The sequence below is a fragment of the Engraulis encrasicolus genome, chromosome 6 (genome assembly GCF_034702125.1).
Source record: "Engraulis encrasicolus isolate BLACKSEA-1 chromosome 6, IST_EnEncr_1.0, whole genome shotgun sequence".
NCBI lineage: Eukaryota > Metazoa > Chordata > Actinopteri > Clupeiformes > Engraulidae > Engraulis > Engraulis encrasicolus.
Window position 1 is genome coordinate 48030258 of NC_085862.1, and position 19769 is coordinate 48050026.

At 42.8% G+C, this 19769-nt stretch overlaps 1 protein-coding gene across 2 annotated transcripts in view; it reads right to left on the minus strand.

Moving 5' to 3' along the window:
• Window positions 1-1781: 1781 nt before the first annotated feature.
• LOC134451389 (phosphatidylinositol 4,5-bisphosphate 3-kinase catalytic subunit alpha isoform) overlaps window positions 1782-19769 on the minus strand; it is a 33308-nt gene continuing 15320 nt past the window's right edge. The window contains exons 12-22 of one of the 2 annotated variants that reach the window (XM_063201825.1): window positions 18134-18215; window positions 17755-17919; window positions 13813-13916; window positions 13231-13402; window positions 10063-10169; window positions 7989-8110; window positions 7543-7621; window positions 6722-6892; window positions 6289-6406; window positions 5728-5879; window positions 1782-4320 (exon numbers count right to left, since the gene is read on the minus strand). In XM_063201825.1, the coding sequence (XP_063057895.1) occupies window positions 4050-4320; window positions 5728-5879; window positions 6289-6406; window positions 6722-6892; window positions 7543-7621; window positions 7989-8110; window positions 10063-10169; window positions 13231-13402; window positions 13813-13916; window positions 17755-17919; window positions 18134-18215 (1543 nt within the window). In that variant the 3' untranslated portion in view covers window positions 1782-4049. Of the gene's footprint in view, window positions 4321-5727; window positions 5880-6288; window positions 6407-6721; window positions 6893-7542; window positions 7622-7988; window positions 8111-10056; window positions 10170-13230; window positions 13403-13812; window positions 13917-17754; window positions 17920-18133; window positions 18216-19769 lie in introns of both variants that reach the window. The other variant, XM_063201824.1, reaches the window with a different exon arrangement.

Below are 19769 nucleotides of genomic sequence, written 5' to 3' on the forward strand. Positions count from 1 at the left end.
GGTCCTGTATCATTATTGAAATATGTTTATTTGTACATTGTCACATAACACTCAAAATACTGGAGACAGACAGGGTACAAAGCAATTTAACTGTGGTGCACAATGAAAACGCGTATATGAAAACAGGGGCTTTGTTACTGGTTAGTAATTTAGATATAACGGGATTACAAGAGTGCAGTCGTAGGCCAAACATACTTTAGTAGGTCTGTAAAAAAAATGAACCGAATAACAGGGCTTTCTTATTTCAATCTCATGCAGAATGTATGTATGTAGGAGTATTTGGCCCATAATATAGTCATAGAAGTGATGGTGATACTATAATAATAATCATAATAATATAATGTATGAAAATAGAATTTTTAAGATGTAAATGGCAAAAAGTACAAGTACTCTCCAGAATGATACAGAAATGTAACCACTGAAAACATTTCAGTATAGCAAAAGGAGCCATTTTTGACCTTGCTTTTCATCATAACTTCCCAAACGCCCTCAAATACATCAGACAAGTATTTGTTTATTATATATATATTTATATAGATATTTGTTTTCTACTTCAAAATAGGGCCCAAATGGGCACACATTAGTGTGTCTAACTATAGTGCGACAACCTAAAATAGTTTTTTTAAACATTCACAATCGGTATGAAACTGCCTATGCGAGCCAACCTTCAGTGCTACACCATAATGGCAACGACAGCTCTGTTCTTGACACACAAAGGTGATTCCGAGCCATGAAATTCAAGTAAAACATTTGCAAACTGAAGTATGAAAGTAGCAGATTTTTTCTCAATTTCTTCTTTTTTTGTCATAGAAAAGATGCTGAAAGTCCAACATATAGTCCCAATTGTGTCTCACAGAATGAAAAACAAAATAAAGTTTTAAAAGCACCAACCACAAAAAAAACATAGATAGTTTTTCCAATGGGCTCGCAGTGGGTCCAGCCCAGATGGATCTGTAGCCTGTACAGACAAAACAAACACTGAGAAGGAAGGATGAACCATGCAAGTAATGGTTTTGGAGAGCGAGATGTGGTGGGTGGGTGGGGTAGGGGGTTTGATGTAAGAATGCGTAGCATCTCTAGCTTCTAATGCAGAGGATCCATTGTTTTCAGACCATAAAGGAGTACAATTGGTTATGTTTGCGTAGAAATACATGCAGGAGGGTTAACCTCAAAAAAGGCAGTTGAAGGGAAAAACAAACAAACAAACAAAAAAACCAACTACAAAGTGCAATAAACACTTGCACACACTCGTTTGTCAGATAGTGTACACCTTTTCATTGGTTTACTGCATATGAGAACTACACTTGCCTTCCTCTTGAAACGCCCATAAACACTTAACAAGTCAGGAATTGTGCAATCACAGCCAAATACTGCCTGTAGGGTTGGTTTTTATGATCAGGTGTTTTTTTCCAAATTTGACATTGTATAGACTGGTATGGTTGACCCATTACAACGTGTTTGGTTGGTCATGATCCTTCAATCTGTCAAGTGTGGTCGGATTTGTGTTAGTTCTAGTGCTGCTGCTGTGAGATTTGCATTTCTGCTTTTCTTTTGTCGATTGCAGAGGTGTTCTCAGGAACACACACACACACTTTAGCTTAGTTTCTGTTCGGCCCTATATCCTAGTATACGACTTCAGACAAAGTGAAATGAAAGTCACCACATAAACCTCTTTGTGGTACTGAATGGTAAAAAACACCATTGTCTTTAAACAAACATTAAACAAATAAACAAACAAAACAACTTTGCGTATGGCTCACAGGATCTTTTTTTTTGGGGGGGGGGGGGGGGGCATAAATAGTTCATAGTTGCTGCCCTATTCCTATTTGTTCAGCATAATGTTGCTAAGAGTACTACTCAGCATGATTGCACCTTATTTCAAAATAATTCAATGGGCTGGGAAGAGAAGAGGGTGAGCATTACTTCTAGCATCAGTGACTGCTTGAGGTGATCTCGATAGTCTAAATGAAATAATAATACAGAAAAATAAAACAAAAATGCCCCTTCACTCCGGCTTTGTGTCAGTTAATGAATCATGCTCGTCTGTCTTTGAGGAGCAGGGGCTGTCAGACTAGTGTTATACAATAAAACTGTGTGGGCTGCTCAGAATGTCGGCACTCTGCAAATCTAGAAAGATCTGACAATCTCTCTTTTGGTGACAGAAAACACCAATTAAGGTGAATCAGCACACGCACACACACACACATACACTCAAACTCACAAACAGACACACACACACTGTAGCTAGAATTCTGTTCTCTTTTCCTTTACAACATTTCACTGTACAGTTTGTTTTCCACCATGAGGAAAGAAGGTTGGGGACCATTCAAAGGCAGTTAAATATTATATATAAAATATATACACGGCTATTTAGTCCAAACATACTAATAGTGTAACACATAATGAACACATCGACTCAACCCCCAATTTCACAGTTACCTTTTTTGTTTTTTGCTTTAAGCATAGCATGGTTTCTTCCCTCACTCTATCTGGCACTCTCTCTCATTCCGCCCCTCATTAAGGACTGACCCCTGCTTCCAACTACTTCATAACGAAGCATCACTATAAAGTGAAGATGCCGGGCCCGGCTGTTCTTTAACATACATTCAGATCTTGGCCCAGTCAGTTAAAGCATACATCTGTGCCGCTCACACAACCACGCAACGCTCGCAAACACACACACACACACACACACACACTCACTCACTCACTTGCCATCCAACGCATCCACGACACAGATGGTAGAACCAAATCACTCACTCATTGCACTGGGACTTACATTTAAGGCTTTTGCAATATCTACACTGACTGCAATCTTTTTTTCAGTTGCACATTCATTATCCGTAGATCTCTACAAAATAACAAACAAATGGGCCCGTGTTTAGGTATTAAGTAATTAGGTATTTGGGGCAAAACAAAACAGCAAAAGGGAGCAGAGAAAAAACAATAAATAATTCACCTCTGTCAGCCATATTAGGTGAGCTCTCAGGTGCTGGACTGTTGGACTGCTGTTGACACATGCTACGCCAATAAGGCGTTGCAGCTGAACCAGGTGTGTGTGTACAGTGAGGAGAGAGTGGGCGTGTGTAAGTACTTTGCTGTGTGAATGGGGCTCACAAAGACAAACCGAAGTGTCTCGAAGATGAAACAAGGATTTGGTTATGTGTTGGTGGAGACAAAACACAAGTTGGGGGATGGGTATGGGGGTGGACCAGTACCCTGTTCCGCTTGGGTGTTGAGTTCCGTGCATATATTTTCTTTTTTTTTTTTTGTAAAGGCATTAACATTTTGAGGAAGACTGAACACTCCCAAAGCTCCTGAAACGTAAAGAGGTGATTGTTGTCATTTTTTTGTTGTTGTCGTTGTCATTTGTTTTTCTTTTGTTACAAAAAAAGCGTGAAAGGAATGGGAAAACTCCAACCAGTCTCTTCAGAAAAGAAAAATGCAAGCAATACAAAAAAACAAAAAACAAGCAGCCAACACTCAGGAGGGAGGGAGAGAGGAATTGGCAGGTAGGTCTATGACGCTACAGTACGAACCTTGGTTTCAGCAAGCAAGTGTGGCGACTTCTTCCTTTAACAATGTTGCATTTGAGGTGGGGGTGTCGAACGGAAAGGGTAAAAAGACAAGGGCAAAGGAGAAAGCTAGAAGCAAGGGGGGGAGAGAAACGAAAACATCCCTCTGGATTGTGTAGTGTTCTGTATGTTGCTCGTAGTGTTGCCTTACGGAGGCTGTGGGGTGAGGGGTGAGGGAGGGTGGGGGGAGGGCTCATGAGGTCTGGGTGTGCCACTGTGCCTGCATACACAGAAGAAGGTAGGGAGGAGGGCAGCATGATCTGTCCCAGCTGTCCTTCCAGCTGTCCTTCTGTCGGTCCGTTCGTCCTAGCACGCCACCTGTAAATCCACTCACAGTTGCGCCTGTGGTTTTTTTTCCTGCGCTCAGTGCGTCCTGACTCCCTGTAACTGTGCTGTGCGTGTATGCGTAATGCATATGCGTAATGCATATGCGTAATGCATATGCGTATGCGCGTCTGTCCCCCTGGGCGTGTCTCAGTTCTGGGCGTGGTGGCGGATGGTGTGGAAGATCCAGTCCATCTTGGTGGTCCAGCCGCCGTGGTGGGCGTCGTTCATCTGCTTCATGAAGTAGTCCAGCGCCTCCTGCTCCGTCTTGTCCAGTGCCAGCGTCTTGCGGATGTAGGCGATATCGTCGAAGCTCTGCAGCTCGGGCATGCCGCTGCCCAGCATCATGGAGAACAGGTTGATGAACAGGTTGGCGTGCTGCCGGATGGCCAGGTAGGCCTTGTAGCACATCTCCTGGAACCTGACAGGGCAGGGCGGAAAAACACAACAAGTGGTTATTATTATGGCCATACACTAAAAAAAGGTCCATTAGGTCTGCTAATAATGATTTATGAACCGCTTTGTTTTCAACATCACGTGACACCTCTGATGATGGCTACAGAGACAAACGAACAAAACTTGTCAGGTATTAAGTTCTGAATGAGGGAAGCACTACTCCTTTTGTTTGTTTATTTGGCCACAAACGTTTGGGGAGATCCTGTCCTCACTGTTTCAGGGCAATAATCATTACAATCAAAAGAAGGGGTTTGCCCGGAACATTTGTGGGCAAATAAACAAAGAAAAATCTGGAGTTACGTGGAATTAACCACCCAGTTGAAAACTGTGAGAATTATTAGGTGATAGTATGAACGTGTCTCTTCCACATTTCAGGTATGAAGTTCTACCATTTCCTGACCTTGGAACATAACAGGTCATATTGTTATTATGGCCACAGCATGCTAAAGAGCAACAGCTCTTTATTGTAGTAGGGGAAACCAACACACATGAGCACAGCAGGTGAGGTTCACTGTACGTGACCGATGCCAATAGGTTAAAAATAAAACTTTAGTAAAACCCATAAAGGCGAAATCCTGGCATGATAGAGGTGAGGGGGAATTTAGAGTGTGGTGTCTCCTTGAATTTTACAATACAGCATAAGGTGTTCCCCCAGAAAGCACCGTTCTACACTAAAGCAGCTTAAGTAAACCCCATCGGCTAAAACACAAACAAATAGATGGCCAAAACAAAAAAACAAAACAAGATGTGAGACCTAAACATCACATGGCGCCATTAGTGACATCATCATCCGCCATCCAAACCATTTGTAATCTACTGAGGTCTCTGCAAACACTCCCTTCACCTGCCCACACAAAAGGCCTAAAAAGAAAAGGAAAGCAAAGAAAAAAAAAACCACCATCCTGCTGTGAAGAACAAATGGCACCTTTCTCTGCCATCTTGTTTTGAACGGCCACACTAGTTTTGGCGCCTTTTCAGGGGTGACTGAATTGGAAATCTGATAGACGGTGGCGGAAGTGTCTGAGGAAGGCAGGAAACTAGGCAGGGGAGGCCGTGTCAACCTATTGTCAGAATGGGGAGTGCTGGACGGAGCGAGCAGGGAAACCCTGGTAGGAAACATAAAAGGGCCATTGTTTTTTTCCCCCTTTCATTCTTTTTTTTCATCCTCCCCTCCTACGCCCTGCACTTGGGGAGCAATGGGCGGGTGTTTTTCTCTCTCTCTCTCTCTCTCTCTCTCTCTCTCTCTCTCTCTCTCTCTCTCTCTCTCTCTGCCTGTCGGCCTGTCTGCCAAAGGCCAAATAATTAGGTTCAGCACCCAAGACAACCATTTTGTCCCTCACAGACTGAAAACAACTTATTGGTGGACACAAACCTCTCAAATTCTCTGGTTTTCGTGCACTCTTGCGTTCCTTTGCTTATGACTATCAGAAAGTCCTGCGTCAGCACAAACGGCACACGTTCCCTTTTGTAGCCAAACTTCTTCTTCTTGTGGTCGAGGAAATGGCCAAAATCTATGTGAAACAGCTGAAAGAAAAGAGGGGACATTTATGGTGAAAAAAAATCAGATATATGTCAAAAATGTATAACTCCAGGGACACATGGATGTGAAAGGAGCTGCTAAGCAAAGCGAGGCGTATTTCAGTGTTCCATTCTGACAGCTCAACAGTCAACTGGTTGTTGCGGCGAATGAAATCGATTGAAACATTTATGTTGATGTGGCTACCGAAGGTGAAATTTCCACCTCATTTGCATAATATTAAACTATTGTCTCAATAGTTTTGCTTCGGTTTGGCCCTGTTCGCTAGCCTTCGCCCCACTTCGCTTGCCTCATAGAAATGAATGGCGAAATTTGTATCGCTTCACTTTAATTAGCTTGCATGCGTCCCACTCCCCCCCACTATGGCAAAATGTAGCAGCACCACATGAGCCTTACCTGTCCATCATCTTTTACCATAATGTTACTATTGTGCCGATCACCAATTCCTAGGATGAACGTGGCTACACAATAGCCAGCACATGATCTCGTGAATAGGTCAATAGCCATGTCATACCTAATGGGAGGGGAAATAACAGTATGTAAGTATACAGAGAAAAAAAAAAAGAAAGGCGCTTTTTAATAAAATGTATCATTATCACCATCATAATTATCACATGAAGGTTTTCAAATTATGACTTAAGTCTGTTTTTGACAGAATGTATTTTGCGAAAAAAAAATATACAGGCAATTTTTTACCCTTCTCATTTATGGACTCTTAAACTTAATTGCCCAATGTTGAGCTAAATAAAGGTTTCTGAATCAGAATCTGAATCTGAAACAGAATTGGAACTCCAACTAACTACAGTAGAAGAGAAGGTGGTGTTCTCACATCTCTCCCTTGTTCTTGTCCTTGAGCCACTGGTGCAGGGTGGAGCTGTTGAACTGTAGCGCCCCCTTTAGGCCACCTTTACACTGGATCTGCATGATGGTGTGGGAGCTCCTCACCACCTCAATCAGGCCCACACAGTCACCAATGGAGAGGCAACCGTACGGCAGCATCCTATCCAAAACAGGCAGACACACACACACACACAAACAAAATCAGTCTACTCTGCAAGTTTTTAAAGAGTGGAGAGAGTAGTTAAAAGGCACATTTAATCATTTCTGGAAATAAGCTTGTTTCCAACCTCCCCTCGGGTTACATATTTGAGCTTTACCCTTGTTCTGTTCTTCCAGTCATTCTCTTTGTCTACTGGTGCAATTTGTATCTCAAAGCTAGCACGTGTCAATGAAGCTGATGAGTCCAGCTAGCAGCTAGTTGGGCCCATCTGTTCCAATGATAACATGCTATCTTGGAACAAAGAGTGATCTCACCAGACACAGAGAATGTCTGTGAGACCAGGATTAAGGTAAAGCTGATTGTTATTAAGCTCAAGGGTGTAAAATGAGCAAATTTCCAGACAAGGCTCCAAATTAACACCAGCCAACCGGCCAAATGCTGGTGAAATTTCCGTTTGGCTGGTAGAGAAGACAAACATACAAGCCACTTTGACACAAGTGTTTGTGAGTGTTTGGCTGGTAAGATTAACGTCTACTACATTTTGGCTGGTGAAGAAAAAAGACAATTTAGAGCCCTGTTTCCAGATTCCAGGTGGAATGTTGCTTTGAAAGGATCATCAGTGTTTCGTTGATTTATATTCTGGAAAGTACCTGAGGTCCAAGCCTTGGTTTTGCCAGATGTTCTCCATTATTCTAATAATCTGTAGTGTGAGCATGTCTTGCCGTAAATCTGAAAGAGAGCACACAAATCGAAACAGTCAGATAAAGCCAGCAAGTTTGTACATTCAGGTGAACCAAATGAGCAAAACACTGCTCACTAACCAAGCGCAACATAACCTGGCAGTAGCAGTAGTCTTCCAGAAAATCATTACAGAATTGCAAAAGATTATCTATAGGGTGTATCAAGAATATAGATGATGTATATGTGGTCTACAAGGGTCAAATAGTATGGAAATGCTGCCTACATACCATTTAGGTATGGTCATATAATATCATTCCAAATAATGCAAGTGGATATTTGCAGTTTGTGGATATATACATACAGACTCACAACAACAACAGAATAGCACTGACAGTGGAGAATACTAGTATGTTACCGTCTCCATTCTTGAAGATGATCTCATTGTTCTGAAAAAGCAGCTCGGACATGATGTCTGGATTCTCCCAGTTCAGCCACAGCGGCCTCTTGGCTGACGACATGATCCGACACTCATCAAACCTGCCACAGATAAAAACAAACAAGTACGTCGTCAGCACAACTCAATTCAGTTAACCCATTGTGTCCTGGAGCAACATATACGCTGCATTCAGGTTCTTGAGATTTGAGCTCTTTTATTAAAAATGTGTGTTCATTCAGCTCTAACATACCCAGTGTAGTACAAAAGGAAGGTTCTAGCTTTTTAAATGCAACTTAATTCATGTTATGTGCTTTGGTGGCTGAGATATTTAGGTTTTAATAGGGAGACGGCACCTTTCCCCAAAAAGGGCTTAGGCTCTTGACCGAAAGCTTGGCCTATCATTAAAAATAACACAAAGGGGATTTAAGTGTGCAGACATTTATCTTTCTATTTTACACAGTTTTTGTTTATGTTTGGCACCTTTTAATCGAGAGTGCGGTGGGATCCGGTTCAACTCAAAAAGGGCTTAGGCTAAAGTGGGTTAAGCCGAATACTAAAAATATTCCATTTGGAACCGGAATACTCTGTGCATGTAATTGTGGTCTGTGGGAAGTGAGAAGTGACTCACCGTAGAGCTGGGCAATATGACGATATATATCGTTATAGTGATAGAAAAGTGTATATCGTGCCCTTTCTCCTCTATCTTTTATATTGTGATAAACTAAGTTTATAAATTTAGTACAATTTAAGTAAGGGTTAACGTTCGGCGAGAAGGTCGCTACCGTGGAATAGCAGCACGACAGAGAGAATCTTTAGACCCCGACGCGGAGCGGAGGGGTCTTGTTCTCTCTGAAGTGCTGCTATTCCACAAAGCGACCGACTCGCCGAAAGTTAACCCGCTTATTATATGGATATACTTAAATGATTCACACATGGCGGGGACATTTCTTTAGGCCTATTTAATGTTAAGATTGTTGCTGCGCAAAACAAAACAGTGCCGTTGTGGAACACCGCTAGGCAACAGCTAGGTAGCCAGGACAACAGGTGTTGTCTATCACAGCAGCTGATTAGAGTGACAAAAGACTGGACCCCCTGCGGAGTGATATGAAACATTCGCTTTAGCCACTGACTTGTATAGCCTACAAGCCAGTGGCTTTAGCAGTGAACGTCTTGTTGCCATTGACAGCGGTAGCCAGGACAACGCTGTCTATCACAGCAGCTGATTAGAGTCTTGTTGAAAAGTCGCTTTAGCAGTGAAAAGTCTTGTTGCCATTGACAGCGGTCTGTTATAGACCAACCCGTCCGTTATCGAAAAATAACAGACGTCCGAACGTTGGGGAGCCCCGTTGAAATGAATGGAGCATTCGACAGATGACGTCACAACCATATAATAATATAATTTAATTGCATTTCATGTTGTCACTATACACACTCATATAACTGTAAAAATAAGAATAAAAAGATTCATTTTAAAGAAAAGTGGTTTTGTGACACGACAAAATAAAGAGACTAACTGAAAACATCCATACATGTGCGATATCGTGATATTATCGTGATATGGAAAAAACCCTATATCAGGATATGGATTACTTTGCCCAGCCCAAAAGCTACGTACACACACACATCGCTGCTATTTACTAGCTTCTCGCTTGCTCGCCTACTCGCCACTGTTTCATGGAACGTTCGCTGAAAGTTCCTGCGGCTTTAACTGCCAATGTACAGGTGAGAAGTACCGAACACTGCATTCCAATTAGTTACTCGCTTACTCGCCTCGCTCGAAGTTAAAATATTTTCACCCACATCGCATCGCTTGTACAGTACTCGCCTACTCGCCAGTCCTGGCCACTTCCTGGCTGGAACACATTGACATTCTATTGACTTCATTTGCTGAGCGAGTAACTAGTAGTGACGTGTGTGTGTGTGTGTGTGTGTGTGTGTGTGTGTGTGTGTGTGTGTGTGTGTGTGTGTGTGTGTGTGTGTGTGTGTGTGTGTGTGTGTGTGTGCGTGCGTGCGTGTGCGTGTGTGCGTGCGCGGCCCTTTACTGTACCCTAACCGTAGGTTCCCCAGCTGATGTGCTGGGTTGAGAGGGGAGGTGAAGTTCTGGAGGGCGTCCATGTAGTCCGGCCTCCTCATCTGCTCCACCAGGAACTTCATCTGCACCTGTTGGAGAGGAGCCCGCGGAGCTCATTAGACTAGGAAACCCTGCCAGACACCACACCATGGGTGCATTCCAATATGCGGACTCCCTTCCTCCACTTGTGCTTGTCGCCTCATGTTTGGCTGATGCCCCGCCTCCGTGGAGAAAACAATTAAGTTTCCCCGCTGTCAGCCTTGCCACAACAATTTTTGCGGGACTATTTTTCATTCACCATCCAGTTTACAAATGAGAAAATGACTCAACAATTGAGCTTTTGCAAGATATTGAAATATATAGATATTTCAGATATTGTCAGGGATGTCATCATAACGCTTTACTTCCTGGTACGAGGCCACAAGCACAAGTGGAGGATATTGGAATGCACTCCAAAACACAGCTGGAGATATCAAACCGCTACCACACCCAGTTCAGTTGGAGTGGGATAAGGATGATTATAATACAGGGCTGAATAGCATTTTGCAGCAAAAGGACAAAATAGCAGAAAAAATATGCAAGTGCACATTGTGTGCTGCTACCACATCATGTAGACTGTGAGCCAGAAACCGTAGCTCCTCTGGAGAACCATGTTTGTAGACTTTTGAGTGGAACTTGGTTTTGCTTTTATAAACTCATATATAAATATAAACTTAATGTGAAATGTCGGTTGTACTGTGGTTTGTACAAACAATAAAAGTCATCAACTAGGCTAGCCATGTGAAGCCCTTATCACCCTGTGGTTTGAAGTTCTCTGTATTTTGGCATTCTGTGGGATACATGGTTTTAATGCTAATAGGCTATTGATCCAGTTCCACACTTACATGGTCATGGATTCATATCAGCAAGAAGTTGCAACTCACTATTTTCAAGGAACTTGCAATATAAGATTTCTTGGAGACAGTCTAATGCGAATACAGTGTTCTGCCTGGAGAAAAGTCATCGAATACAGTGCTTTTTGACATTGACAGTGGTTTGCATTTTCACACAAAACTGTTTGAAATTTGTTTTTAAAATTGTTATAAATGAGGAAAAAAAAACAATCATGTCATTAAACACCCGGAGCAAATGTTGAGCTGTTCCTGTATGTCACCAACATGTCGTGAGTGTTAGGAGCTTCAATCAAGCTTCGCTACAAATTATTTATAATCCTTCCACATACGTCTACCTCTTAATTTAGACAAGGCTTCACACATGGTTTGTCAGTTCCACAGAAATAAAAAAGCAAACATACAGACAGTGGGATGCTTGACAGACCTCTTGTTTCATGTGACTTGCATTACAATGAAGGTGCATGCAGGTTGAGCCTTCTCTGAAACTAAATCCCCCCTCAACCAACCGCAGCCACTGTTGCTGTTGCTGCTGCTCCCGCTCCGCTTGACTTGTTCAGCTAACTGAAGCCCGGGCCAAGCCCCCAGCGTGTGGGCAGCCAGACTCGGGATATGGCACCGGACCTGGAGCTTTATTTAGAAGCCAGAGGCCACGGCTCTTGCCAGCAAGCAGGAAACAAACGCAGTTGCTCACTAGTGCTGGCATGCTTTGCTTTGCTTCCTGCCCTGCCCTGCCCTGCACTGCACTGCACTGCGCTGTACTCGCTTGGCCCTGTGCATCTGGCATGCACAGAACCCCCTGGGAATATGCTTCCGATAACTCTCAGTTAACTGGAGTTGGTATTTCTAACACCTTGTGTTTATTTAGATTGGTGCATGTGCAGTCATTTCAATGGAACTGGATGGGCAGGAGACCAGAGTGGTCCCAAGAGTGAATTCGACGAAGGGTTCTGGAAAATAGAGCTCTGCTACAGACGAGCTTAGAAAGAGAGTGCATGCCTATGGCATTACCCGTGCAATTAATTTATGTTTCCATTTTACTTAAAGGTACACTGTGCAGGAAATGGTTAAAAAAGGTACTGTAACTATGCTGCTCACTGAAACTGGGCTGCCTATTGCCAAATTTGATCTACATGAAAGTTTACTAAGTAATAAATATTTTCTAGTATGGTCCAAGTAGAGTCATTTTTGCAGCTAAAAATGGGTATTTTTGGAAATTCAAAATGGCGGACCATGGAGAAGATCCCCTTTTCATGTATGAAATGTGCAATTTTTCCAGTCATAATGAATACTTAGATTTTGATGGTGGTGGTAAGTATTAATGAAAAAGGTAACATTAGTGAATGGGCAGCATGAATTCTGGAAATAAACAACTAAAAATCTCACACAGTGTCCCTTTAAAGGGATACTGAGGTGTAAAATCAAAATAGGAATTTCTACTAACAGATTTGACCATACAGCCGAAATTGCAGTCGATGTCGATGCGTGACTCCATGTGAGCCAACATTGCTGTCTGAAACAACTTCTCTTTCTGTTTTTCCATTCTCCACTACATTTAACCAAAGATTCTCTAGGTGCCTTTTCACTGTCTGTGATTTAACCTCTTTGACCAAGTCACATCTCTGAAAATCCTGCGATCCTAATTGGTTAGGCAACCTCGTAGCTATGTAAGCTAAGAAAACAGAACATTTCTCCCAGACTTAGTGTACCTCAAAAATACACAGATCTGACAAGAGTCAGGTTACCACAGCATCCCTTTAAGTCAGGGGTGGGGAACCTTTTTCATTCGAGGAGCTACTTTAAATTCCTCCAAGGTCCCTTCTATGAGCACAAACCAGGATTTCCCCCTGCACTTTAGGCCTTTATTGAAGTCAGACCCTACCTTCTCTAGGTCCATGTTTTAATGTGCAAATGTAATTTCTAAGACAAAACATGTCATATTTCATGTGCACAACATTAAAATAATATTGGAGGCCAGATAAGACGGGCTCAAGGGCCGCAAATAGCCCACGAGACATAGGTTCCCCACCCCTGCTTTAAGTGGACAATACTAATAGCTTAGCCGGGGAAAGTGCACAGTCTGTATTTGATATCTGATATTTGATTCCAAGATCCCAATTAAGCTGATAGACATATCAGCTACTCTTCCTGGAGTCCACACAGAACATAAAACAAACGAGACATCAACATACTAAACAACATATTCATGCTTTGGTGCTTTCATGTTTTGGTTTGTGTGTGGTGCAGTCTGGGGTCTGACCTTCTGCGTCTCATCCTTCTTCTCCTGCTTGAGGATGTCTGTGAGGTTGATGAGCTTCTCCATGGCTTCCACCTGTCGGCTCAGATGCTTCAGGTACATGCCACACGCCCGGCAGTAGGACTCCAGCAGCAGGCCAAAGCGCTGGCTCACAGTCTTATTGTGCATCTCTGACCTGCCCAGACACACAGACACAGACGAGACGGAAGGGTTAACACATTCATGCCACAAAAAATTGGTGTCCTTTAGAGATATTGCTATGCCAAATGTGCAGTAACTGCAATATCCAACTGACAACCAATACTTTGAAGGCCCTTTTCTCAGTTTCAATGTTGGCGTAGTTACTGCTCTTTGTCTTAGCAGGGCTGCATGCATCTACTAGCTACTTGTGCTGTAGACTGCACAACACTTCCTACTTTGTCATAAAAGGTTATTGGCAATTGTCAGAAAAACAGGAGCATTAGAAGCGCAACAGAGATCTGCAGAGTCAAAGTAATGTCTTGAAATCATTCTTTAGGAGGACAATACATTATGTCATGAAGACCTAATGTCCACCATCCTGCCACAGCAATGGCAATCACTCACTTCAAGTGCCAGAAGAAGAAGTGTCCTATCCTCTGGTTGGTTAGGGCTTTCTTCAGCAAAAATCTAACAAGGGGATTATCCAGGTACTGTTCATACTTTAGGACCTAGCACAAGGAAAAAATAAATAAAAAAAATCAACCACAGATAACATTTACATGCATACATGGATTCACAGTGTTTCTAAACACCAAGTTATGAGGAGGTGCAAGACACTAGCAGCCAACAACGTGAGCTAATTTTTTGACCGATAGCGGTTTCCAACAATCAGATGCTGAGTTGTCCACAGCTAGGTTCGCGCAGCCAGGGGAAAACAAAAAAATAGAACCCATGTAGAGCTACAGGCACACAATGATTACATTGAAAACAGCTGTTCAGAATTGTTCTCTTGAATAAGAGCTGGTCCTACGTGACCAACCAGGGCAGTCCTGGTGATATGGGTATTATCTAAAACTGTGTGTTCTTTATTGTGATTGGCTTGGAACGGTGAATCAGCCATTGTAAACTGATTGCAATCAAACAGCATTCCAAGGAAAGATTCTTGATTCTAAGCAAGATACAAGGATGTTATTCCACCAAGAACATACCGTAATTCCTCGAATAGTAGCCGGGGTTACTATTAAATGATTATTTTTTTGACCAGGCTATTAATTGGGGTAGGCTACTATTTGAGGGGGGCTCCTATTTTTTAGGTTTAATTTTTATTTTTATTTTAACGATTGTCATTTGGTGGGGGAAAAAACTAAGCTCATAATTTTATACCTTACATGTATTAATTGTTCCTTCATATTTCGAGTCTTATTGCATATCATTTAATTTGTTTCTAATTCATGTCGTTAACAATGTACGACATGTGAAGCCGTCTATGGGCACGCAAGATGGGCACGTCTTAACATCTGTGATATACCTCAGACATTTTAATCGTCATGAGAGCGCCACAAGATGTAAACTTAAAAGAACTAACAGATGCATGCACATCCACGTGCCTGGACCGAGATGAATAGCGTAATGAAACATAAAAGGACTTTAAATAAAAAACAGTCTTAAACGCTGACCTGTTCTTAAGTAACATCAGCGCAGCGTGACATGAGGGAACATCATTCACGGCCGTGAAGGCTATAGCCTATTATCTTTGGAGCAAAGCTATTTCAATCCAAGCTGCCAGCGCTTCTGTTCTTTGGACAGGCAAACCCCATAGTTTCCTGTGATTATTTAATTTCAAATAGATACGCATATTTCGGGGGTTTGATGCAATTCTGTTTGATGGTGTGCGCAAAAATGGCCATTCTTCTTCACCGGGGCATTGTGGATGCATGTCTCCCGCTGCCCGACAACTTCTAAAGACAATGTCTAGTGATAGTGGTGGGAAATGCAATGTCATCTCATAATCATCTCATATGCGATGTAATCTCAAAGCGTGCATGCGATTTCATCTTGGCCAGTCAGAGATGGCACCAGATTGCTTTTTAAAATGTCTGCACCCTCTGCGCCAGGAAGGCTGTTTTTTTTAAACTAATAAAGAAACCTGCTTCATCATTAGGTATGCAGTGACTTTAATGTTTGCCCAGGATGTTTTCGGCGTGATCTAGCACAGTTGCAACAGTTGCAACCTCGCGCATGCAACTCCATTAAAACATGGACTTCTGATATGGTTCATATTCTGAGCAATATGAACCAATCGAGTCGGCTTTGCTATTAAGCAAAATACTTCACTTATGTCTACTTTACTAAGATAAGATGTATTCTGTGTAATATTTGGAGACATCACCTTGCCCTTTCTGCAAAGCGCTTTCGGGAAGCGCGTCTCTCTCTCTCTCCCTCCGTCCCTCTCTCTCTCACGCCAACTCTTCGCAAGACGACGGCTATGTTAAATGTCACATGGCTCGTCTTGTTGGATAGGCTACCAGGCAAACTTGCAAGCACCTTAAGTTTCGATTGTGCCGCTTGGAGAGGAGGCATTTAAACTGTTACAATTTATGCTATTAAAGTAGGCATCACCAAGACACGTTCCGAAATTGTTTGAACTTTAACAGGTAAAACAGGCAAAATGCGTCATTTAAAAACGCACCGGTTACTAAACGAGGCCGGCTACTAAACGGGGCCGGTGTTTATTTTTCCGATTTTTCACAACACCCGGTTACAAAACGAGGCCGGCTACTATTAGGAGCCCGGTTACAAATCGAGGAAATACGGTACATACATCTCTGGTTGAGGTGTCTGTATAATTACAAAGATGATTCATTCCTGTGACACTTCACCGATATGATGACCATGCTCGTGCTCACCGCTGTTCAGCATTAGCCTTGGTCTCACTGCAGGGCCAGCCCCGGGCTGGCCCGGACAAAAGCGGGCTGACGGTGATCTCATCAAAAGGGGGCTAGGTGCTAAAGATGGCCGCCGGGCCAGGTTGTGGGGCTAAGGGCCGCTTTCCCTGGCCCGTCGAATTCGATGGGCCAGCAAGCACCGCTGAGGCTCGGAGGCGGGGTCAACCTCGGGCGATATAGCCCACGTGCGATATAGCCTACCAGACCTTCGGCGATAATAGCGCAAAAGCTAAATAAGCCGACATAAATGTCATGTGTGAGTATTTGTGAGACACTTTGTATTGGTGTCCAGTGGAAAGCATGCCAAATCACGATAATGGCACAAGAGTTGGCGGCTAAAAGCAGAAAAAAGCCGACATGACTTAGCTATGACATCCCAAGTTTAAGTGTGTGGTGCCCATGATGCCCTGATAACAACAAAAAAGTTATGTTGGCTAAATAACTTTAAAAACACAAACAGAAGTGCCAAAGTTGCATCTTATGAAATTATGCCATAAGAAAGCCAAACACCCCAAACTAATAATTTGCCCAGAATTTAGCGATAAGTCCCCCTGTGCTTTCACGCCATGGTGAATCTAAGCTAAAGAGTCCTAATCTAAAAGATATATAGGTCTAAATATATAAATAACCAGCGATCTCCTTCTCCTACAGACATGTGTTAGGGCTTGTTCGAAAGCTGAGATTCTTAGCTTTTTACAGTTTTTTACGGAACGTTTTTATGTTCTTTCATTCAAAAGTTATTAAACTGTAAGCGGCCGCTGTTGCAAGTGAAAAAATAGCGCTTTCCAATTATTTTTTTTATCTCGTCATTTTTTTCCTAACAGCCAGCGATCTCCTTAACCTAGACCTACAGACATGTGTTAGGGCTTGTTCGAAAGCTGAGATTCTTAGCTTTTTACAGTTTTTTACGGAACGTTTTTATGTTCTTTCAATCCACAGTTATTTAACCTTAAGCGGCCGCTACTTCAAGTAAACAATGGCGTTATTCTCCAGCCGGATAGAGAGGAAATCTGTTTTGTCGCTGTGTTCTTTGTTCCCTCGAATTAAACCGACGGTCTAAATAGGCTACATTTGTACGTCCCCAACACAAGACCAGTTCTTTCTAAGTTAGCTCTTTTCATGGAAAAACTTGTTTTTCATGCGTCTTTGTCTTCTTAACATGCGCTGCGTCCCATACAGCTTCTGAATCGACAACTTTGCCATGTAGGCTAATAAAACTGTTCTTGAAAGGCAAGCCATTTTCTTTGCAGTTCTTGTCGTCTTTGTCCGTAGGCTACGAGCCAAACGGCGACCTGCTCCAGCAGAGTTTGCTCAATTTTCTTCTCCTTCTTTGTCGTTGTTCTGTTGTTGTCCTTCTGTGATTTGGGGCGAAAGTGGGCTGTGCGACTGACGTTTCACAAACAAGGCGTGTACCTGAATGTGCCTGGGGTCGGCTATGAGTCCGATCAGGCAAAAAATGGCCCGGGCCGGCAGCTCCGAGCCGGCCACTCTCCTGAGCCCCGGGCGGCCCCGGGCCGCTGAAGCGCGGTAATGAGACCAAGGCTATTGTAATCTAATGAATGGAATATCATCCTGCGTGACCAGCAAGCATAGTGTGTCAGCAATGTGGGTATTATCTTACCTGAACGAGCTGAATGAGGTACTGAGACAGCTTGTCGTCAGTCAGATACTTCTCAAGGCAGCGCACAGCAAACTCCCGGATCATTGGATCTGGGTAGTTACAGTCTAGTAACTCCATGGCTTGTTCAGGCTTTATTGCTGGCCATTCTTTCAGAAGGCAATACATCTGGTTTGCAAAAAAAATGTGAAATGAGTTTAGGAAACAATCAATCATCTCAAGAAAACACTATACAGCTGACTTTCACGACAACCTTCATACCTTTCAGTGAATGACTTTTACATTGGAGTGTGGTGAAACACGATTATTTTCATCATAAATTTTTTTTTTAAATCCAACATTTTAAAAAGCAGTAAATCAAGAAGGTATAATAGTCTAGTACCTGTGCTACTTCATCACGTGAATTCCACTTCACTGCAATCATAATCTTGGGCAAGATTTCTGGCATATTTGTACAATATTGCCTGAAAAGACAAAAAGCATGTTCATGGCCATCATTTCTTTCAAAGAGTTCCTTAATCACCTCTGCAAACGAGCCGGCTTTAAAAATATCCCATTTAGGGGGCTAAAACGCATCTGTTACAATGGAGTATTTATTTTTATCCCCTTGTTGCATTTCCACCTAAACAGGAGAAAAAAATATAAAAATATCCTGCTATGTGGAAACAGCACCTGAGAAAGTAGAAGTCATGCCAGATATCCCTTCTGCCTGTGCTCCTAATACAGGTGATTTCACTAATTAGTTCATCAATAGAGGCAGTCGGCTTCTATGGTAATGAGAAGGCGGGGCACTCGGAGGGTCACTCGCCGCCTCAAAATGAATGGCAGTGAATGAGAAGCCAGCGCACTGGAGGGTAAATTCTGCTTTTTTAGACATGTAATTGTCAGGATCACTTTCATTCAAAGCCAACTGCCTGCGTCATGAATCTAGAGAAACGACTATGACGTGGCAGAACCATATCTATGTCCGAACGACCACAAACAGTTGTAGAATCCACAGTCCCCCCACCAACACTAAGCTGTCAGACTGAGTTTTGGTGGGGGACTGTGGATTCTATGACTGCTCGTGGTCGTTCGGACATAGATATGGTTCGGCCACTTTATAGTCGTTTCCCTGGATTCACCACGCATGCAGTGGACTTTGAATGAAAGTGATCCCGACGGTTAAAAGTCTAAAAAAGCAGAGTTTACCCTCCAGTGCGCTGGCTTCTAATTCACTACCATTATTATATGGTGTGACGTCATCTGTCGAATGCTCCATTCATTTCAACGGGGCTCCCCAACGTTCGGACGTCTGTTATTTTTCGATAACGGACGGGTTGGTCTATAACAGACCGCTGTCAATGGCAACAAGACTTTTCACTGCTAAAGCGACTTTTCAACAAGACTCTAATCAGCTGCTGTGATAGACAGCACCCGTTGTCCTGGCTACCGCTGTCAATGGCAACAAGACGTTCACTGCTAAAGCCACTGGCTTGTATACAAGTCAGTGGCTAAAGCGAATGTTTCATATCACTCCGCAGGGGGTCCGGTCTTTTGTCACTCTAATCAGCTGCTGTGATAGACAACACCTGTTGTCCTGGCTACCTACAATTGAGGACGATATTATTAGCCCCCCTCCTGAAATTAGACATTTCTCTTGATTTCTCAGGAAGAATGACCATTATTAACCGTTTCTGTTATTCTGGAAACAAATACACTGATGGAGATAATGTTCAATGAGTTGAATTTGGATTTTTCTATTGTTACGATGAGTTTGAACAAAAAAGGGCAAAAATGACAAGGACAAAATTATTAGCCCCCTGATCATTAATAGTCAATATGGCGCCATTTATGAACCAAAACTGACAACAGGCTCTGATAAGTTGCTACCTAGGTTGGCACATGCCCCACTAGGGATTTTGGCCCATTTCTTCACTGCAAAGTGTTCTAGGTGGTCCAAATCGCATGGATGCTGAGCATAGACATTAACCACAGACTCTCAGTGGGATTGAGGACTGGACTATGAGTGGGTGATT